The 23215-nt window shown below is 41.5% G+C and overlaps 2 protein-coding genes and 1 long non-coding RNA gene across 3 annotated transcripts; all 3 read right to left on the minus strand.

Annotated features, from left to right (window-relative positions):
* Positions 1-4538: 4538 nt before the first annotated feature.
* On the minus strand, positions 4539-10506 carry LOC118363106 (uncharacterized). Its single transcript, XR_004821349.2, has 4 exons — positions 8987-10506; positions 8808-8883; positions 7972-8249; positions 4539-7834 (listed from the first exon to the last, which is right to left on the minus strand). It is a non-coding gene; the product is annotated as an uncharacterized LOC118363106 (long non-coding RNA).
* Positions 10507-14710: 4204 nt separating this feature from the next.
* On the minus strand, positions 14711-16969 carry zgc:92907 (uncharacterized protein LOC436733 homolog). The gene is made up of 4 exons (XM_035744355.2): positions 16254-16969; positions 15944-16106; positions 15709-15847; positions 14711-15549 (listed from the first exon to the last, which is right to left on the minus strand). Exons 1-4 carry the CDS (start codon positions 16332-16334, stop codon positions 15438-15440), a joined length of 495 nt encoding a protein of 164 aa, XP_035600248.1. The 5' UTR covers positions 16335-16969; the 3' UTR covers positions 14711-15437.
* A 1061-nt stretch (positions 16970-18030) lies between these two features.
* Positions 18031-22360, minus strand: rap2c (RAP2C, member of RAS oncogene family). Its single transcript, XM_035744354.2, has 3 exons — positions 21186-22360; positions 20484-20803; positions 18031-19748 (listed from the first exon to the last, which is right to left on the minus strand). The coding sequence occupies exons 1-2, from the start codon at positions 21456-21458 to the stop codon at positions 20525-20527; spliced, it is 552 nt and encodes a 183-aa protein (XP_035600247.1). The 5' UTR covers positions 21459-22360; the 3' UTR covers positions 18031-19748; positions 20484-20524.
* Positions 22361-23215: the final 855 nt, after the last annotated feature.

Here is a 23215-nt window from a genome sequence, read left to right on the forward strand (position 1 = left end):
GGTGTTTACTGTAATTACCTTAGTGATCACTGTTTTACAGCCTGTGTTCGTAATGGCTGCTCAGTGAAACGACTTGTCCTGATTTGTCATAGACGCTTTCTAAAAAACTTTAATGAGCAAGCCTTCCATCATGAACTGGCCTTTGTAAAATGGTATAAAATCAGTTTGATCCCCTCTGTCGAAGACGCTTGGACCTTCTTTTTTGATATTTTCAGTGGTATTGTTAACAAACACGCCCCCATAAAGAAAATTCGAATTATAAACAGGTTCAGCCCCTGGTTCGACCGTGATCTTGTGGAGTTACTCCACATCAAGAATTGCATTTGGGGAAAGTCTCTGCACATGCATACTCAGGCTGACTGGCTATCGTTCAGGCAAATGAGAAATAAGTGGACTCATGCTATCCGGAAGGCCAAAGTTAGTTACTCTATAGTATTCTCTTGGGTATGCAATCTGGTTTCCACTCAGGTTATGGATGTGTCACTGCAACCTTAAAGGTCCTCAATGATGTCACCATTGCCCTTGAGTCTAAGCAATATTGTGCTGCTATTTTTATTGACTTGGCCAAAGCTTTTGATATGGTAGACCATTCCATTCGTGTGGGCTGGCTAAAGAGTATTGGTGTCTCGGAGGGGTCTTTGGCATGGTTAGCTATCTACCTCTCTCAAAGAGTGCAGTGTATAAAGTCAGAAAATCTGCAGTCTCAGCCATTGCCTGTCACCAAGGGAGTACCCCAAGGCTCAATCCTAGGCCCCACGCTCTTCTCAATTTACACCAACAACATAGCTCAGGCAGTAGGAAGATCTCTCATCCATTTATATGCAGATAATACAGTCTTATATTCAGCTGGCCGCTCCCCGGACTTTGTGTTAAATGCTCTGCAACAAAGCTTTCTTAGTGTCCAACAAGCTTTCTCTCCCCTTACCTTGTTCTGAACACCTCCAAAACAAAGGTCATGTGGTTTGGTAAGAAGAATGCCCCTCTTCCCACATGTGTTATTACTACCTCTGAGGGTTTAGAGCTTGAGGTAGTCACCTCATACAAGTACTTGGGAGTATGGCTAGACGGTGCACTGTCATTCTCTCAGCACATATCAAAGCTGCAGGCTAAAGTTAAATCTAGACTTGGTTTCCTCTATCGTAATCGCTCCTCTTTCACCCCTGCAGCCAAACTAAACCTGATTCAGATGACCATCCTAACCATGCTAGATTACAGAGACATCCTTTATAGATCGGCAGGTAAGGGTGCTCTCGAGGGGCTAGATGTTATTTACCATTCGGTCATCAGATTTTCCACCAATGCTCCTTATAGGACACATCACTGCACTCTATACTCCTCTGTAAACTGGTCATCTCTGTATACCCGTCGCAAGACCCACTGGTTGATGCTTATTTACAAAACCCTTTTAGGCCTCACTCCCCCCTATCTGAGATATCTACTGCAGCCCTCATCCTCAACATAAAACACCTGTTCTGCCAGTCACATTCTGTTAAATGTCCCCAAAGCACACACCTCCCTGGTTCGCTCTTTTTTTCAGTTTGCTGCAGCTAGCGACTGGAACGAGCTGCAACAAACACTCAAACTGGACAGTTTTATCGCAATCTTTTCATTCAAAGACTCAATCATGGACACTCTTACTGACAATTGTGGCTGCTTTGTGTGATGTATTGTCTCTACCTCCTTGCCCTTTGTGCTGTTGTCTGTGCCCATTGTTTGTACCCATGTTTTGTGTTGCTACCATGTTGTTGTTATGTTGTGTTATTACCATGCTGTGTTGTCATGTGTTGCTGCCTTGCTATGCTGTTGTCTTAGGTCTCTCTTTATTTAGGATTGTGTTGTCTCTCTTGTTGTGATGTGTGCTTTGTCCTATATTTATATTGTATTTAAAAGAAAATTTAATCCCAGGCCCCCGTCCCCGCAGAAGGCTTTTGCCTTTTGGTAGGCCATCATTGTAAATAAGAATTAGTTCTTAACTGACTTGCCTAGTTAAATAAAGGTTAGATAAAATAAATAAACTGTGGGACCTTATATAGACAGATGTGTGCCTTTCCAAATCATGTCCAATCAATTGAATTTACCACAGGTGGACTCCAATCAAGTTGTAGAAACATCTCAAGGATGATCATTGGAAACAAGATGAAGCTGAGCTCAATTTCGAGTCTCATAACAAAGGGTCTGAATACTAATGTAAATAAGTTATTTATGTTTTAAAGTTGTATAAATGTGCAAAAATGTCTAAAAACCTTGTCATTATGTGGTAGTGTGTAGATTGTTGAGGAAAAAATATAATTTCATCAATTTTAGAATAAAGCTATAACATAACAAAATTTGTAGAAAGTCAAAGGGTCTGAATACTTTCCGAATGCACTGTACATATTTTATCTCAACACAATTCTACTTATTATTAATGTACATTTGTTGCTAAAAATTGAAACAGCTGCTGCCACCTAGACAGTCACATCCTGTGTGATATTGTTTTAGTGCACATAGTTTGTAAATTCACACAAGCCAACAACTTTCTGTTGAAAGAAGTGGAGAGTCCTCCCTGTCAGTTTGTTTGGTTTATGTTCTGAAAAGATGTGGCTACCGCATTTCACTGGACCTTTGTTTAACTGCATTCATTTGTTCATTAGCTAAACTAAGGCCTATATTAATTATCTCATTCCCCTGTGAGGGTGAAGTAGCTGAATATTTATTTAGGGAAGAGATATCAATCTCATCAGCATTAGCTGTTTTTATAGAACAAGGAGTTGATTCAGATCTTGGGCCTTATATGGGTCTATAATACCAGGAGTTAATGCCATTGACGGAAAGATCTGTGAAGGGAATTAAATCAACTACCAGTGAGTGGTGAGGGGGATAGTTATCCAAGATTCACCTCGATTAATGATGACAGCTCACAGTCATAGTTGCCCCAGTTCCACTGGGAGAGGGGACTGCTGTACCAGCATTCTCATGCTGCAGCTGGTAAAAACACATCCAGGCACACAAAACAAGCTCAGAGCAATGACAAGTCAGCCTTGTTAGCACACCGCTTAGAGCTATAGACTGCTGGTCACTGAAATTGCATCAGCCTGAAACATTTCCCCTTGCACATGTCATAATAACTTTTGAAATACCATTACATATTTCATTAGACTTTACTTTTAACTGTTTGAATAACCTTAGAATGTGCTCGATTTAATTGTTGTAACTGCTAACTCTAGCCACTAGATTCTAACTCCTGAATACATATTAGATTAACACATGTTTATGTCCACAAAAATATCATGTGTTACCCATTTAGGCAGACACAGAAAGCCAGTCTGAACCAGCTAACTCTAATCTAAATGATCAGAATAGAGAGCAACGTCTCCACAATTGAACTGGAGGGGTCATTTCATAAGTGTCGTTTTCCATGTTAGAACATTCCACGAGATGTCTCTCAAGGTACAATTTGAAACAAGGGTTGTATAAAGTGACTGATAGCAACCAATGTAAGCAATTTTGCAGCAAAGAGCAAAGACTGATTACACTTATTGGAATAGTTAATCCTTCTCCAAAGTTCATGATGACGTTAGAATGGCACACTAAATCATGTTTTCATACAAAATGTTCTAATTTACTAAGTAGGCTAATGAAAATATTAAATGATTAGCAGTGGTGTAAAGTACTTTAGTAAAACTACTTTAAAGTACTACTTAAAGAGTTTTTTTTGGGTATCTGTACATTACTATAATTTTTTTTTGGGCTACTTTTACTTTACTACATTACTAAAGAAAATTATGTACTTTTTACTCTATACATTTTCCCTGACACCCAAAAGTACTCGTTACATTTTGAATACTTAGCAGGACAGAAATGGTCTAATTTACGTACTTATCAAGAGAACCTCCCTGGTCATCTCTACTGATTCTGATCTGGCAATTCACTAAACACAAATGCTTTGTTTCTGAATGATGTCTGAGTATTGGAGTGTGCCCCTGGCTATCCATAAGGAATTTGAAATTATTTATATTTTTACTTTTGATACTTAAGTACATTTTTACAATTACATTTACTTTTGATACTTAAGTATATTTAAAACCAAATACTGGACTTTTACTCAAGTAGTATTTACTGGGTGACTTTCACTTTTACTTGAGTCCTTTTCTATTAAGGTATCTTTACTTTTACTCAAGTATGACAATTGGGTACTTCTTCCACCACTGATGATTAGTTGCTCAAAGAGCATCCTTTCTGAGTTTCCTATGTCACAACTCTCCATCTTTCAATATGACGTCTAGACTCTCAGTATAACCTTGAACAACAGCTGACTCACTTCCTTATTTTAGCAAGTGGTTATTTAGGGCACAGTATGGCTTGACACAGTGGCCCTATACAAACACTTCTAAAATGCATCCTTCTTCCCTTTCTTGAGGTGTTTGTTCCAGTTTAGGAATAAATGGTTGAAAAATACACTTCAAGTGGCACTTCAACACAATGGTTGCTGTGGTGAAGAAAAATCAAAGACTTTGTTCATTGCTGTTAATGAGCTTTTCACAGACATACATGAACCAATGAATCCAGTGATTTTAAGAAGGGAAGGTAGTAATCTTTTACTAATCAAACTCTGGCTCATAGCCATCTACCAGCGGCAAGAGAACAAGTTACTTCACAATATTCTGCCGAAATGCTAGCCTCCACACTCTGGCAACTCGTCCTCAAAACCCCCCAGGCAGTCACACCACCAACAACAATGTGCCAAATGTTACCAGGCACGTACACTATGGAGCCATTGAAACCATCTGATCCAGGCCTGTACATAACTTAGAAGATATAGTAAACCACAAACACTGGGAGGAACCACCTGCTGGCATTTCACCCATGACTTCCTGTTTCACAGTGCCAAGCCACCCACCAGAGGTGGCTTAATAAACCTTTAGCAGAGAGACTGGCACACTGTCACATCACTCAGTCAGTCCCTCAGTCAGTTAGCCTGAACATACCACCCCTAATTTAAAGTTCACTCACTGGTCAAGATAAATTAATTTCAAGAAAATAACTCTTGGGGAAAGCCTCAAAAAGCAAAATACGTATGTTGATCATAACACCAAGCTGAAAAGAAAGATTAAGAGACACAAAACAAAACTCTCTCACTCTTGGAAAATAAACAGTGATGTCAGAGCTCCATTTCTAAATATATTTATCCCAATTCAGTTATTTTCATCAAATTTTGGTAACAAACAGGTATTCATACCCACCAATCACAGAAGCAGAAAGTGACATCATCTGGCACTTAATTTCAAGGGACCATCTTAAAACAGAACTTAAAGCGTATTGGACATGGGAGTGGGAGCTTAACAATTGGATAAGAGACTTCTATTTCTATCTATAGTCATAAGATTTCTAGAATATATGTATATATGAATAATATGGCTTTTTATAGCACCCATTACAGATCAAAAACATTGTTTTATCCAGACAAGTCTGTAAAGACAAGCAAGTTATTCCACTGAAAATGTGAATAATTATTCACATTAGCAGCACCATCATAGGCACTCTTGCGTAAACAAACAAAAACTACTTCACTGGGCTGTTGAATCTTATCTCTCCCCTCCGGTCATATTTGGTACAACAACTTTGTTCACTGTGAATCATTGACAATGATCATTGCATTTTCCACAATGCAATACAGACCCAGGACTTACCTTTGGTCTGAAAGAGGATCAAACCCAAAAATGTACCCCTACACAATCCAGTGTATAACAGGGTCTGGTTTGGTATGATTGTGGTCACACAAGAATCCCAGGATTGTTGTTTTGATTAAGAGTTCCACGAAGGGTTCATGACGACTGTATTATTCAACACTGATGACTATTGGCTAGCTTAGACTTTGATGACTCAGGGTCCACTAGATCATATTTACACCTTCATTTATACATAAATTATTGTACGATTGACAGGTTCTCTCAGTTCCTGCTCTTCCTGCCTCAAGTCCGGCGATTGGAGCGTTCGTCGTCAGGGGCGTCAATATGTACCGCACGGCCCTGGCTCTTAGCCTTTGGGACACAGCACAAAAGTTGGGCACAAAAATAAATAAAAAACACTTCTAAGACTTACAGTACCAGTCAAAAGTTTGGACACATCTACTCATTAAAGGGTTTTTCTTTAATTTGACTATTTTCTACATTGTAGAATAAGAGTGAACACCTCACAACGATGAAATAACACATACACAATCATGCAGTAACCAAAAAAGTGTTAAACGAATCAAAATATATGTTAGATTTGAGATTCTTCAAAGTAGCCACCCTTTGCCTTGATGTCATCTGTGCACACTCTTGGCATTCTCACAACCAGCTTCCAGAGGTATTTCTTTGGAATGCATTTCAATGAACAGGTGTGCCTTGTTAAAAGTTCATTTGTGGAATGTCTTTCCTTCTTAATGTGTTTGAGCTAATCAGTTGTGTTGTGACAAGGTAGAGGTGGTATACAGAAGATAGCCCTATTTGGTAAAAGACCAAGTCCATATTATGGCAAGAAAAGCTCAAAAAAGCAAAGAGAAATGAAAGTCCATCATTACTTTAAGACATGAAGGTCAGTCAATCAGGACAATTTCAAGAACATTGAAAGTTTCTTCAAGTGCAGTCATAAACCATCAAGCGCTATGTTGAAACTGTCTCTCATGAGGACCACCACAGCAAAGGAAGACCCAGAGTTACCTCTGCTGCAGAGGATAAGTTAATTAGAGTTACCAGCCTCAGAAATTGCAGCCCAAATAAATGCTTCACAGTGTTCAAGTAACAGACACATTTCAACATCAACTGTTCAGAGGAGACTGCGTGAATCAGGACTTCATGGTTGAATTGCTGCAAAGAAATCACTACTAAAGGACACCAGAGACTTGCTTGGGCCAAGAAACACAAGCTATGGACATTAGACAAGTGGAAATCTCTCCTTTGGTCTGATGAGTCCAAATTTGAGATTTTTGGTTCCAACCGCTGTGTCTTAGTGAGACGCAGAGTATGTGAACGGATGATCTCTGCATGTGTGGTTCCCACTGTGAAGCATGGAGGAGGAGGTGTGATGGTGTAATTCTGGTGAAACCGTCTGTGATTTATTTAGAATTCAAGGCACATTTAACCAGCATGGCTACCACAGCATTCTTCAATGATAAGCCATCCCATGTGGTTTGTGCTTAGTGAGACTATCAGTTGTTTTTCAACAGGACAATGACCCAACACACCTCCAGGCTGTGACAATGACCCAACACACCTCCAGGCTGTGTAAGGGCTATTTGACCAAGGAGAGTGATGGAGTGCTGCATCAGATGACCTGGCCTCCACAATCACCCGACCTCAACCCAATTGAGATGGATTGGGATGAGTTGGACCGCAGAGTGAAGGAAAAGAAGCCAACAAGTGCTCAGCATATGTGGGAACTCTTTCAAGACCGTTGGAAAAGCATTCCAGGTGAAGCTGGTTGAGAAAATGCCAAGGGTGTGCAAAGCTGTCACCAAGGCAAAGGGTGGCTACTTTGAAGAATCTAAAATATATTTTGATTTGTTTAACACTTTTTTGGTTACTACATGATTCCATGTGTTATTTCATAGTTATGATGTCTTCACTATTATTCTACAATGTAGAAAATTGGTAAAAATAAAGAAAAACCCTTGAATGAGTAGGTGTGTCCAAATTTTTGACTGGTACTGTATATATATTTTTTTCAAATTCTATATGCCCAAGTAATTGATGGAGCACAGTCTGTGTGGGTTGGGCCTGAGAGGGCACCTCCTTGGCTATGCGGTCCTCCTGAGAGTGGAGCTGTCTGAGACAAGCCCTCTCCAGACTGTCAGTCTGAGTCTGCAGGCTCTCTAAAACACAAACAAACAGGTTCAACATATATACACACACTAAGACAGAAGGTAAACAAATCCATCCTACAGAAGATACACATGAACTACTTTATGCGAATGCACACACATAATTAACAAGCAGAGTTTATAGTTACTCAGAAGTGCAGGGTCTGGGTTGGCCACTAAGGGGGTGATGGAAACATAGGCACCATCCTTTGGGTTTCCTGATAAGATAAACAAATACTTAAAAACAAAGAAGAGCCATGTATAGATAGAAACTCCTTTTTTGACAATTAGAAATAGTTTCATAGAGGCCTTGTCCACTCTAGTGGTTCTCCTTTCATGTGAGGAAGTAGTCAGCTGGCACACTCCTGAGGCTGCTGGGACAGAAAGAGCTTCAGAGCCCCGTGGTCATCACACAGATCCAACAGCTCTGCAACACACATAGACACATTTAAGACAAATCTATCTGTCGCAGAGAGAACCAAGACTGGTTGAATATAACATGCTTGGTGTCCATTAGAGATGACTGTTTGTGATTTACAGCTGATAGTCTTGCGATGGTCACACCCACTCATCAGCAAGCCCCATTAATGTCAGTGCTAATGAGAGTGGAACTAGCATCACTACTGCAGGAGTCTTCCTCTTGGCCTTGCTCTAACCCAGCGTTGAGTGTAGCAGGAGGTGTAAGCAGACACCATTGGAGTTGAGCAGTGTGAAATATTTAACGCCAGCCTCTGGTGAACCCCCCCACACACGTTTCAGCACCCCCAACCAGATCCATGATTCTCACATCAACACTCTCCATCCACATTCCCTGCTTTAGCTATAACTGTGGCACTAAACTTTGGATAGACTCAAGCCCCACCTTGCCTGTAAGAGCAATGGCCTTGGGGACCATTGGCACAGCAGCATTTCAATCAGGAAACAGTCATCATCATCCCCCAGGCCTTCATTCCACCCTCCCCGATGACCCCCCCTCTGAACCCACCCGTCTCCAGCAGGCCCATCTTAGCTCTCATGTACTGCAGCAGGAGAAACACAGGGCAGTTGGTATTGGCCATTGTCTGCAAAAGGAGGATAGGATAGAAATAAGGAAATTATTTAACTGAAACACTGAAAAGATCAAATGTGAAATTAGTTGAATTCATAATATGACTTTGGTCTTACCTCTGTGTTTAATACAGATGAACATCATTCAAGAAGCTGTGAGAAACCGGAGTCCCTCGCGAGAATGAGAAGCCTAAGTCGCAAAAGATTTTTGATAAACATTCCATGGATTGGATACATGATTATGAAGTCATAATATTAATTGCGACGTGAAAGGATTGTTCTCTTTTTCTTTTGTTGGTCTTGTCAACAATTTGCTTCTTTCATTTTGGCGCCTGCTTACTGTCTGTCTTAATCTCCGTCTGAACAGGATGTGGTGTTAGTTTTGATGCCAGAGAGCAGTCCTACTCCTGCCTATGCCAGCCTTATTACAGTGTGCTGACTAGTGTCATGAGGCGTGAAGGACAAGCTGAATCACACTTACAGACAACACAACAACCGTATCAAGACAATAGCAAATATGAACAATAAACCAAGTCTTATAAAACAGATTTAATATACACTACATGGCCAAAAGTATGTGGACACTTGCTTGTTGAACATCTCATTCCAAAATCATGGGCATTAATATGGAGTTGGTCCCCCGTTTACTGCTATAACAGCCTCCACTCTTCTGGGAAGGCTTTCCACTAGACGTTGGAACATTGCTGCAGGGACTTGCTTCCATTCAGCCATAAGAGCATTAGTGAGGTCGGGCACTGATGTTGGGCAATTAGGCCTAGCGCGCAGTCGGCGTTCTAATTCATTCCAAAGGTGTTTGATGAAGTTGAGGTCAGGGCTCTGTGCAGGCCAGTCAAGTTCTTCTCAACAAACCATTTTTTTATGGTCATCGTTTTGTGCATGGGGGCATTATCGTGCTGAATAAGCAAAGGGTCTTCCCAAACTGTTGCCACAAAGTTGAAAGCACAGAATCGTCTAGAACACATATGTCAGAGTCAAGGCCCGCGGGCCACATCCGGCCCGCGAGAAGGTTTTTTACGGCCCCTGGGATGATCTTGATTTATTATTAGAACCGGCCCGCAGACCGCAGCAAGCCGGCAGCCCGCAGATCTTTTACACGCACCAATACTACATTTCCCACAATGCAACGGTGACGCACCGAGCAGTAGGCTGCTTCATTTCAATATTTATTGGCACAGCAGTTGTCAGCATCACAGTAAAATTAACTTTCAGATACCCATCAAAAATGGCAAAACGGAAGGTGGACACTGAGAACCGGGGTTTCAAACAAGGTGGGAGTCGGAGTATTTGTTCACGGAGGTAGCTGGAAAACCTGTGTGTCTTCTGTGTGGAGAAAGTGTGGCGGTACTGAAAGAGTATAATCTGAGACGACATTATGAAACGAAACACGCGGACAAAAACAAGAATATGGACATGGAACAAAGGCTACAAAAGGCAGAGGAATTAAAACGAGGCCTCAAATCTCGACAGGCTCTGTTCAAAAAAGCCAAATCACAAGGCCAGGCTGCTGTCAAGGCCAGTTTTATTTTGGCAGAAGAGATCGCTAAATCAGCCCGGCCATTTACGGAGGGGATTTCATCAAAAACTGCATGATTAAAGTTTGTGACGAAGTTTGCCCAAAAAAAGGCAACTCTTTTTAAATGTGAGTCTGAGCAGAAACACCATTGCCGAGAGAGTAGACCAGTTGTCCATCAATCTAAAAGAGCAGCTTGTGAAAAAGGGAAAAGATTTCATTGCATATTCCTTGGCTGTGGATGAGAGCACCGACATTTCTGACATTGCCCAGTTGTCAATTTTCATCCGCGGAGTGGACTCCAGCCTAAGCGTGACAGAGGAGTTTTTGGCTTTACGTCCTATGCATGGCACAACTACGGGGCATGATTTGTATGAAGAGGTGTCAAGATGTGTAAATGAGATGGAGCTGCCTTGGGAAAAACTCGTGGGTTTGACAACCGACGGAGCACCTGCGATGTGTGGACACAGGAGCGGACTGGTGGCGAAGATACGGGAAAAGATGCAAGAGGAAAACGCGACAGGTGAGCTGACAGCTTATCATTGTATCATACACCAGGAAGCGTTGTGCGGTAAAGCCTTGAAAATGGAGCATGTAATGAGCATCATCACGCGCACAGTTAACTTTATCAGAGCCAAAGGTTTGAATCACCGCCAGTTCAAGGCATTTCTGACGGAGTTAGAAACGGAGCATGGTGATTTGCCTTATCACACAGAGGTGCGATGGCTAAGCCAGGGAAAGGTGCTTCAAAGATGTTTCGAGCTTCGTGAGGAGATTTGTCTGTTCTTGGACAGCAAAGGGAAAGACACAACACAACTCCGAGACGAAATGTTTCTGTGTGAAATGGCTTTTCTGTGTGACATTACGAGTCATCTGAATGCAATGAACTTGCAGCTGCAGGGTCGGGATCGTGTCATCTCTGATATGTACAGTACAGTGAAGGCATTTAAAACCAAACGGACTCTGTGGGAGACGCAGATGCGGAAAGAAAATTTGAGCCACTTTCCCAGCTGCCAGACCATGAAAGAGAAGCTCTCTACCAGTGCGTTCCCGAGCGCACAGTTGGCTGATAAAATAGGTATGCTTGCCGCTGACTTTCGACGCCGATTTGCTGACTTTGAAGCACAAAAAAGCAGGTTGGAACTGCTCGGTAACCCATTTGCTGTTGACGTGGAAAGCTCACCACCAAACCTCCAAATGGAGTTGATTGACCTCCAATGCAATGATGCACTGAGGGCAAAATATGCGGCAGTGGGTGCTGCGGAGTTCGCCCGTTTCCTCCCCGACACAATGCCCCAGCTGCGCATCCAGGCTGCTCAAACGTTGTCTATGTTTGGCAGCACATACCTGTGTGAACAACTGTTTTCTTTGATGAACTTGAACAAAACATCACACAGAAGTCGACTTACTGCTGAACACCTCCACTCAATTCTGAGGATTTCCTCAGCTCAGAGCCTTACCCCGAACATTGATGAACTTGTGGAAAAGATGGGACACCACCAAGTATCACCCTCAACCTCAAACAAGTGAACATTACTGTGCAATCACATATTTAGAGTTTTTACTCAGTTCAAGTTTAAAAGTTAAAGTTTAATATTTGTTTTCACTGCATGTTACTTCTCCTTAAACAAAGTGTTGTTTTTGATTAATAGATTTTTGCACTTTATTTTATTGTATTTCAATCCAATTATATTTTTAAAATATTTCAGTTGAGTGGATGATAGAAAATTGCTATTATTGTTTTTTTCTTTGAAGTAAATTTAGCCCACTTTTGCTAAAATAGAAAATATAGGCTACTGATGGTGCCTTGAATACCGGTTTCTTTCATTTAATGTTCATGTTATGGGGATTTTTATATAAAGGAAATTTGTCTTTTGTGTCTGTTGAAAATTAAAGATTACTGACAGAGCCATAAGAAAATATTGCTTTATTTATCTGATCATATTGGAATATATTTGTTAGGTTTTCAGTAGGTTCAATTAGGTTCACTAGACTATATGCGTCATTTAAAATTTTTTCAATGAACATTCGAACAGTCCGGCCCTCGGCTTGTAGCTAAATTTTTTATTTGGCCCTCCGTCCATTTGACTTTGACACCCCTGGTCTAGAATGTTATTGCATGCTGTAGGGTTGATTTGCCTTCACTTGAACTAAGGGGCCTAAATCAAACCATTAAAAACAGCCCCAGACCATTATTCCTCCTCCACCAAACTTTACAGTTGGTCCTATGCTTTGGGGCAGATAGCGTTCTTCTGGCATCCGCCAAACCCAGATTTGTCCGTCAAACTGCCAGATGGTGAAGCGTGACTCATCACTCCAGAGAAAGCGTTTCCACTGCTCCAGAGTCCAATGGCAGCGAGCTTTATACCACTCCAGCCGACGCTTGGCATTGCGCATGGTGATCTTAGTCTTGTGTGCGGCTGCTCGGCCATGGAAACCCATTTCATGAAGCTACCAATTAACAGTTATTGTGCTGACTTTGGTTCCAGAGGCAATTTGGAACTCGGTAGTGAGTGTTGCAAACGAGTGCTAAAGGCGGTCCCGTTCTGTGAGCTTGTGTGGCCGACCACTTCACAGTTGACCAGGGCAGAAATTTGACGAACTGACTTGTTGGAAAGGTGGCATCCTATGACGGTGCCACGTTGAAAGTCACTGAGCTCTTCAGTTATGCCATTTTACTGCCAATGTCTGTCTATGGAGATTGCATGGCTGTTTACTCGATTTTATACACCTACCAGCAACGGGTGTGGCTGAAATAACCGAATCCACTAATTTGAGTGTGTATCCACATACTTTTGTATATATAGTGCATCAAATTATATATATTTACAATTTGTTCTGTTCATAACAAATAATCAGCATATGATTTATAATATACTGTATCTACACTCAGTACATTGGGTATTCCAAACATTAGGAACATTTTGTCTTGCCCATTCGCGCTTTGAATGGCACACATACATAGACAAACCATATCTCAATTGTCTCAAGGCTTAAACATCGTTCTTTAACCTGTCTCCTCCCCTTCATCTACACTGATTGAAGTGGATTTAACAAGTGACACCAATAAGCTTTCACCTGGTCAGTCTATGTCATGGAAAGAGCAGGTGTTTTTAATGTTTTGTATATTTCGTGTACATCCATGTTTTTCTTCTCATTTCGAGTTTAAAATATACCCCGTACACCAGCATCCAATACCTAATCAGCCTGTCTCCAACTGGTTAAAATAGAACATGGCCAGATCAGACCTTTTAACAGACAGTCGTTTGGAGGCCCCAGGCACAGGGCAGTCCGAGGTTTTAGTTTAGGGATCCACCGATGTGGAAATTCTGGGTCAATACATATTTACATTTACATTTAAGTCATTTTATTTATCAAACAATACCTATACTGAACAAAAATATAAATGCAGTGCTATGAAAAGGTGGAATTTTACGTTATTAATTTAATATCAATCAATAAATAGATTACCCTGTCTATTGTTGTCTCAGCCTGTTTTGCTTTTCCTAGGGGTATGAATTATGCCAGCCATTATAGCGTTCTGGGCAAGGGTGAACCGTTTCATGTTTCAGCAGACTGTAGTTATATTGAACAAAAATATAAACACAACATATAACTTGTTGGTCCCATGTTTCATGAGCTGAAATAAAAAGATCCCAGAAATGTTCCATATGCACAAAAAGCTTATTTCTCAAAAATTGTGTGTACAAATGTGTTTACATCCCTGTTAGTTAGCATTTCTCCTTTGCCAAGATAATTCATCCACCTGACAGGTGTGGCAAATCAAGAAGCTGATTAAACAGCATGATTGTCACATAGGTGTACCTTGTGCTGGGTACAATAAAAGGCCACTTTAAAATGTGCCGTTTTGGCACACAACACATTGCCACAGATGTCTCAAGTTGAGGGAGCGTGCAATTGGCATGCTGACTGCAAGAATGTCCAAAAGAGCTGTTGCCAGATAATTGAATGTTAATTTCTTCACCATCAGCAGTAGATCCAACTGGCCTCACAACCGTAGACCACATGTAACCATGCCAGCCCAGGACATCCACATCTGGCTTCTTTACATGTGGGATCATCTGAAGGGGAGGGGTATTGATGACTATTTCTGTTTGTAATAAAGCCCTTTGTGGGGAATAACTCATTCAGCTCGGCTAGGCCTGGCTCCCCAGTGGGTGGGCCTATGCCCTCCCAGGCCCACCAATGGCTGTACCCCTGCCCAGTCATGTGAAATCCATAAATTAGGGTCTAATGAATTGACATTGTCTGATTTCCTTCTGTGAACTGTAACTCAGTGTAAAATTAGAAATTGTTGCATGTCGCATTTATTCAGCGCCTTAGACCGCTGCGCCACTAGGGAGCCCACTGCTCAAAAGCTGGAGCCAAATTTGCAGGAAGAAAACAGAATCCACAGTGTTTGTCATAAACAGAGATGGTCACAATTGCTTAATAGCGCATTATTAAACAAAATTATGATGATGTAAGGCCCCAGGCAATTGCCTGAATTGGTATTAGCTCTGCATACTGATAGGAAAAACTATAAGCCAGGGACGCGAGGCCCAGGCTACCCTCTGGCCAACCGCACTTCCAGTTCATCGCAAAGATGAGGAGTTTCAGAGAGCAAACATCATAGCCATGGCGATCAACTGTACTGCGCTGATGGAGCAGAAATCACAGAAGATATATTTGAGTGCAGAAGAGCTACAGGAAGTTTTGAGAGAAGGGGTTCAATCCTCCCAGACCGACAGCATGGTGTAGGATTGTTTAGGGCCAACTTAGTGGGATGGGGTGGTTGGTTTTTGGTGATAGTGTATAGGTGCTGGGTTAGATGGTGGTGCAATTTAAGATTATCTCATTCAACTTTTTTGTTTTTGTGACCAAAATTTGCAATCCCCACTCTGACCTGTGAAAGACAGTATGCAACACAGCGTCTAGTCTGCTGGAAAGCCACATGAAGAAGAAGAAGAGCGCAAAACATCTCCAGAGTCCATAACAGAACACTGAGTTGACCTCAGAGACTGCCCTCCGTTGGAATCATTGAACACCAAGGGCCCTGTCCAGGAAATTGGCAAAATGCTTTGGTTGTCCAGGTAAGAAGGATGAGAGAACAGCAAGGTCCATTGTCTTCAGGGTCTCAGTAAGAGTGCTGTGAAATCATTTGAGAAAAAAGGGTATGTTGACCCACTGAATTTCAATCACAGTTTGACAACTCTACAACTTTATTAGCAGAAATGTACATATACAATATGTCAGATTGACCAAGTGAGTCCTCATGATCAAGTTGCACATGAGGATTTACACTGACCTGGGGGTGCAGTACAGTAGGTGTGAGTCTTGGTGTAGCTGTCTGGCCAGCTCTAGCTGGTGATTGTCCATTAGTTTGTCATTGACCACCACTAGCAGTGGCTTGTCTGCACCAAGGGTCTCCAGGCAACTACCTGCCCCTGAAAATACAAGACAAGTCATTATAATTCATCAACATCATAGACCAGCACAATGGTATGGTAGTTTACTTCATTTCTTTAAAGATAGATACACACCAGCATGACTGATAACCAGGTCGGCACATTTGATATTTTCAGCAATGGAATCCTTGAATCTGAAAGCCTCCAACGTGAGCTCGTGACAGCTGTCTGAATCTGGGAGAATGGAGCCTTGTCCAACCTGCAGGACCAAATGTTGATAGCCGCGGGCTTTCAACTCCTTCAAGAGAGAGATGCATAACTTTCAAAAAAAATATCTTAGTGCGAGGGTAGGACACGTCTACTCAAATTATTATTGTCTAATTTTTAAGGACAGTTGGCTAGCTAGCTAAAGTTAGTTTCTGTAGCTATCACATATCATACTCACTTGAACAGCTTCAGGGGAAGTAACACGTTCGATTAGGTCATCAAAGCTTGTTGTTCCTACAGTTACAAATACCCTCTTCATGGTTGCTCATGTATCAAATGTAATTTGCAGTACTTGTACTAAAGATGTCCCATGTGTTTGTTTACAAATTTCAGTAGCCTGGCGTCACGTGTTTCTTTCATTTCCTTGGCATTTCCGCTAAAGAATACATCACTCTGCCACCTACAGGTTTGGATATGAACTTGCAGTCTAGACATTTTGTTTCTTCATAAAAATAAGTGTGGCGGTGTTGATCTAATGAAGAAAGAGTAGTTTGTCTATGACCATTTTGAAAATGTCTCCAGTAGGTAGGTTTCCATTTAATTGGCGACAGATTTTCTTGCGACTATTCTAACATCCACATAAATAAATTATGCGCATTTCCCACTAGTGGTGTTTCCACCAAACGGATTTGTTGCCGATAAACATCAGTGCATTTATTATGTTTTATTTAACCCTTTAACTAGGCACAGGTTAAACAAATAAAGAACATACATGCGCTGGTTTATATCGGGAACAAATACGTTTGGTTGATGATATAGTGCACAAAAAAATGTACTTTTTCGGTTAAGTTCTATGTACCGAATAAAAATCTAAATGTGTTTCCATCGCATTTTCAACTCCACGGTTAGTTTTGTCAAAACAAAACTGTTGCGTTAAATAGCAAACGTAGCTTACTCTGGTCTTTGCACGTGTTTTCTAGCTAACAGCTAGCATATACAGTGTGAGTAGGCTGTGCGGGTCGTTTTGTCTACTACATGATGAGATTATGGATAAAAACGATCATATTGTATCTGGCAAACGGAAGTCAAGCATCGACCATCATGTCACCAGAATAAGACCCTCAATATATTGGAAGGCAGCATCAAACTCATTACCGTGCACTTTCACCACCCTGTGAAGTTAATCATAATTGATTTAATCTGTAACATAATAAAGTACATGGTTTCCCGAGTCGTAGTGGGAGGACCACAAGCTGATTAACTCAATATTTGCGCATTAAGGCGTTTCCACTGGTATTTTCCGCATAATTGATTTTACCGACACAAAAAGATCCCAACATGTGGAACGAACAAATTATCTGTCGGCATTTATACAATTACGCAGACACTTCCTATCTCCATCACAGCTGTTGTGGTTTTGTTTAATACAATGACTTTAGTCGTATAAAAACTGTGTATGTAAACGTTGTTTGACATGTAAAAATACGTTTAAAAAAGCCTCCAGAGCTAGATTAGCTTTCAAATAATGTAGAGAATGCTGCCCTCTTGTGGCTGATTGTGTAACAGTAGTTGGCCTTACTATATGCAACACAAAACGTTGCAGATAGAAATATACTATATAGAACAGACTTCTTTCTACATGACAGAAACTCATATGTTCTACCACATATTCAGAATGGCCCAACCTCAAGGCCACTCAAGTCGGGTCATTTGAATATTGAGCCAGCTCAAAAAGTGCCCGTTCTCATTATGTGCAATGGAAGGACAGACAGCACTTTGCATAAAAGGGATTTACATTTGATGTGAAGTAGGAAACAATATTCTATATATAGTGTGTTTCAGTCTGCAATGAAGTCTTAACCAGAAATGTAAGACCATTCGAATCAACATTCCAAACTTGTGACCACATGATCAGGTCAGTGTCCTTCAATCTTAGTATCAGATTTGTACTACATGGCAGTACTTGTGTTGAAGAGTTGAAAGTATGAGGCAGAATGACCACACAGAAACCAACATAAGACTGAAATCATTTAAGGCTCTGTTAATTCAAAACTTACAACCAAAAAAACTCACTGTAAAGTCAAAAAAGCAAACCCAAAAGCAAGTATAAAAGAAAACTTTAAGATTGGATAACAATGTAATTAGATATTAATAAATAGGTTGAGAAACTTAAAAAAAAAATATATATATAAAAGTTAGTTTAGGGCCAGAATTTGATCAAACCATGTTACATGATAGTCATAATCCAAATGACCGAGGAACCTGTATCTAAAGCAACCACACAGCTGTAATCAGAAAACAAACATGTATCTACAGTCAATTCAATGTGAATGTCTCATGCTTAGGGGCACATTGACCTGGCTTGACCATGCCAGTCTATAAAAAAAAAAAAAAAAAAAATTGGGCTGCTTCTATGGCCACCATACAATTGGTTTTAGGCCCTATAAAGAGGTGTTTCCCCACTCCAGCCCTCAAGTCAACCTATCATTAAGCCTTCATTAAACATCTTTCCAACCACTCTTTTCACGAGTAAAGTCAAACTGTATTAAAACAAAAACATCACAACAGCTGTAATGGAAACAGGAAGCGTCAGTACAATTTTTATAAATGCAGACAGACAAGTCTTTCATTCCACTCTTTTGGGGTCGGTAAAATGTATTGTGAGAAATAGCGGTGGAAACCCCTTTATGCGCAAATATTGATATAATAACCATCATATCGAAGTCAACTTGGAGTCACGCGATGATGTGGTCCTCCCACTACCACTCAGGAAACCATACAGTTTATTAGCATACATATTAAATAATTGATGAATGTCACAGGGTGGTGAAAGTGCAAGGTGATCTTGATGTTCCTTTCCAATCAAAATCAAGGGTCTGATTCTGGTGACATGATGATCGATGCAACATTTTTTTGTTTTGTTATCCATAATAATGTAATGTAAACTAGCCTACCTGCACAGTCTCTGAGGTCTGTTAGTTAGAGTGCACGTGCCAAGACCAGAGTTGGCACATTTGCTATTTAACACAACAGTTGACAAAACTAACACGTTGAACTTTAGATTTTTATTCCATACATGAAAACGGTTGCAAAAAAGTACATTGTGTGTACTACGTCATCACGCAGTGATTTCTACCTGCAACAAGTCCGTTTATGAAAATCTGTCGCCAATTGGTCGGAAACCTAGCTAACAACTTGAAAATCAGGTGATTTGGTAAACATTGCTGTAGAGCACAGCAATCATATATTTACCACGGTTTGATTGAATTCTGTCCCGAGGCCCAAACCTGTACAATGGCTGTTATCACTTCAAAATGAGATATCAGATTTAACAAACCAATTCCAGTACAAAGTAAAACTAGGGGATATAATGACTGAGCAGCTTCAAAAAGGGACGCTGTGGTCCCGAGCAGATCACTGCTCATTGCCCCAGCACTCCCCAACCCCAAATGAGAAAATAGAAATCCATAGACAACCCTTCATCCTCATAAATCTGTCCTATACATTGAAAAGTAGGTTTTCCCTGGGCCTAAACCATGAAGGCCAGTGAGTCTGTAGGTGAATGTGTTCCACAGTCAAGATAACAAAGGTTGGGCAGGCTCAAGACTCCCTTGAATTGGCTCATGAACAGACAAGAATCTGCCCTCTGGTAGGTAATACTGCCAGCTGGAGAGGTCAGAAGGTGTGATGGAGCTGAAGTAGTTCCTGGGGTCATAGGTCATCAAAGCAGGAACTTTACAAAAATGGAAAAAGAAAAAGTACTGTGTTACTGAGAGTAGAGCAAAGACTGAAAACAATAGGTGTTGAGACACTTGTAGATATGAAGATATTACTAAGTAATTAACACCTTTACAATTAAGGAAATTAGCATTTCACCAATATGTAAACTGTGAAACTCAGTTACAACGACCAATACCTCAATGTGTATGTCTGTGTGTCTGCTGTATGGGTGGGGAAGTTAGTTCTCACAGTGAAGAAAATCTGCTTCCTGTTTTGGAACGTCAATTTATATTTCAGGATGTTGCATTTTCCTTTTTCTTTGTCTGGGATCTGCCCTCTCTTGCTCATAGGTCTCTCTGAATGTACATAACCATTCACTTCCCTCACTCCTCTTTTCCGCCCCTGTGCTCACTGCTCAGACAATTGGCTTCTTCACGCCACATTCTTTGTCTGATCTAATGATAACAGGCTAAACCAACGGTTTTATCAGGCCGTGCAGCAAACCCCCTTTCCGTCTGCTTCTTCTAACAGCTGTCATATGGTTCCCTTTGTGCCACCCCTGATCCTCTCATCTCCCTGCACATTTTTCTACATGCATTACAAACTCTTCACTGCTGCTATCCATGCCCAGACGTCTTTTGACAACCTGTGAATTCTTGCCCGTTGTCAGTGAAAAGCCGATCAGTGTGCAATATCACTTCTTAGTGTTAGTGTGTGGAAGGTGAAGTATAGTGCTTCAGCCTCTTACCTGGGAGAGAGTTGTGGAGAGGACAGTGTCCCCCTACTCCTTTACTGCACCACACAGGCCGTGCAGCACTGCTCCTGTTTCTCTGGCAGTGTGGCATAGTTCATCTGACGGACGATCTCAGCAAACAGCTCGTCCACCATGGTCTTGCTCTTGGCTGAGGTCTCGATGAAGGGGCAGCCCCACTCCTGAGCCAGGGCCCGACCGTCTGCACCTGCAACCTCCCTCTCAGACTCCAGGTCCACCTTGTTGCCCACCAGGATCAGTGGCACCTTCTCAAAGCGCTTGACCCGCACGATCTGGTCTCGCATCGGCCTGATGTCCTGGAGTTAGGGATGGATAGAAAGGATATTCTCAGGAACTGTGGGAAAACCTTTGTGCAACAACTATTGCTACATAGCTCTTTGATGTATATCAATGAGTTAAGTAGCAGCCCATTGGCCATTCTTCCAACCTGTTGAGCTTATACAATTTTGGATTTAGCCCATAGGTGTAGGGATTAAGGCTATGGCTGGATCTCTGCAAATGGCTCCTGATTTGTCAACAATGGGGTTACGACTCAAAATGATACAAAGACAACTGAGATGGCTCAGTAGGCCCACTTAAAACATGGGTACAATGCATCTTGATAGCTGGTGATGCTAGCAAGAGCTATGCTCCTTGACATGTGGGCAGGTATTGGTAACAGGTAATAAGGGCCTTTACCTGAAAAGACTGTTGATTGACGAGACTGTAGACAAGTATGAAACCCTGGCCGTTCTTGATGTACAGGTCTCTCATGGAGGCGAACTGTTCTGTCCCTGCCGTGTCAAGGATCTCCAACACCGAAGGCGACGAGTCCACTTCAATCTCTTTCCGATAGAAGTCCTCAATTGTAGGGTCATATTTTTCGATGAACGTGCCCGTGACAAACTGGACAGTCAGCGCGGACTTGCCAACGCCTCCGCTTCCCAACACAACCACTTTGTACTCCTTCATTAGGGTGCACGAGCTTGACCTGGGCTACTTAGCTGGCTAGCTAGATTGTTTTTCCTTTGACAACATTAAATCAAGCAAATCTTGAAAGCACTCCTCTGCAAACTAACAAGTGAACCTCAGTTAAAATATTAACACGTATGCTTAACAGTTGGAAAACATACAATAAGTTAAAACAAACACAAATCTGGTTAAAATACAGAAGTCTTGGACTGAGTAAGCTAGCTAGCAAAGTTGGCTAAATCCACAACGCCCCTTCATGCTCGCTCACGATAAGGAGCCTTATGCCAAATCCTAACACAGACAGTAAATATACCTTGACACGAATATGGGCAGTAGTTTCTTTAATCTGCCACAGAACGGCGCATTAGATGGCTTGGTGGCTAACTAGCTAAGATGCACAATACGAGAATGATTTCCTATTGTCCCCATTTATGGAGAGTATATGAATGTGGCTTGCTCACATACTGTTCCACATCATAAACCATACCGGTGCCGCAAAAGCGCAATGCCAACGTCTGCCACGGCGGGTCCCTGGCCTTATCCCGAGCGGGCTGCACTTAACAGCCAGATAGCGTTTAGGAACCTTGGGCTGGAGTTTTAGTCCAATGCTGTCGACAGTACACTGCTTGCTGTTTAGGATGAGAAGGTGGAAGACCTCCCACTCCCTTCCCTAATTTCGTACTCACGGCCTCTCCGTACTGATACTGCCTCACCCTCGCGACCACCACTGAGCTGTAATGTCTTGTGGAACCGAGTATGTTAAGCAGCTCGTATTTTTTTCTCCAAATTCTATAAAATGCGCCAAATATGTGGTGCGATAGTATATGTTCTAGTCCTCAGCAGGGACATTAAAACGATACCCGACAATCCAAAATGCAGGCCATAATGTAAAGGATGGACCATGGTGGGGAATGTGCAATTTAATTGGTCCTTGAAGAGCTATTGGCATTCCCATTGGTTAAACTATAACTTCAGGCGGGACAGTAGATCGAAACGTTTGAACATTTAGAATTTGCACGTAGAAATGTGCTGCATAGAATGGAACTTTCAGGATTCAGTTTCAACATTTAGTGAGCTATTTACAGAAACTATGTTATATGTTATTGGCAATAAATAATTTGTCTGATATGTCATATATTTTGTGTGTGAATGTATAATTGTGCTCAAGCTTTTCCCAGTAGGTGGAATGGGAGACTCCAAACATTGATGTGAATTTGTGTTCTCATCTACTTTTGACCTCTTTTTCTGGATGATTTTGCTCATGATTCTATTTTTATGAATGTAAGGTTGACCTCTGTTGATCAGCGTATCAACCATGCCACAGAGCATAGTCAATGGGCTAGGGCACAAAACAAAACAGATAACCCAGACGACCATAGGAGTGAAACTAACAGTAAAAGTATCCGTTCTTATGGACGAGGGATTTGGCAGTGCGGGCATTGAGATTTCATACTTCTTGTTGGTGGTACAGGGGGAATAGCTCAAATGGTAGTTCGCTCGCTTAGCATGCGACAGGTAGCGGGATCGATACCCGCACCCTCCAACTATTTAGTTTGGTTCAATCAGCACAAAACATGTGAATGTGTGTTGCTGGGGCAACCTGAGGACTGCATTTGGGAAACACCAGAGGAAGGTAGAGTGTGGTGGCGAGTTTAAATATTGATTCAAAATAGACCTACCAGTAGACGACGCTATCGTGGCTGTTAATAATATATAAGGCTAAGTACTGTTTTATACTTTGCACTTTGAATTGTTGT

This window comes from Oncorhynchus keta, chromosome 30, assembly GCF_023373465.1.
Source record: "Oncorhynchus keta strain PuntledgeMale-10-30-2019 chromosome 30, Oket_V2, whole genome shotgun sequence".
NCBI lineage: Eukaryota > Metazoa > Chordata > Actinopteri > Salmoniformes > Salmonidae > Oncorhynchus > Oncorhynchus keta.

What these genes read in the sequence shown, in the direction of transcription:
- zgc:92907 (XM_035744355.2), bottom strand. Translation starts at nt 16,334, where the DNA reads ATGAAGAGGGTATTTGTAACTGTAGGAACAACAAGCTTTGATGACCTA. An exon ending in CCTGGTTATCAGTCATGCTG is followed by an intron (nt 15,848 to 15,943) that starts GTGTGTATCTAT and finishes TTGTATTTTCAG; the next exon opens with GGGCAGGTAGTTGCCTGGAG. An exon ending in CTACTGTACTGCACCCCCAG is followed by an intron (nt 15,550 to 15,708) that starts GTCAGTGTAAAT and finishes ATGATTTCACAG; the next exon opens with CACTCTTACTGAGACCCTGA.
- rap2c (XM_035744354.2), bottom strand. Translation starts at nt 21,458, where the DNA reads ATGAAGGAGTACAAAGTGGTTGTGTTGGGAAGCGGAGGCGTTGGCAAG. An exon ending in TCAATCAACAGTCTTTTCAG is followed by an intron (nt 20,804 to 21,185) that starts GTAAAGGCCCTT and finishes CCCTAACTCCAG; the next exon opens with GACATCAGGCCGATGCGAGA.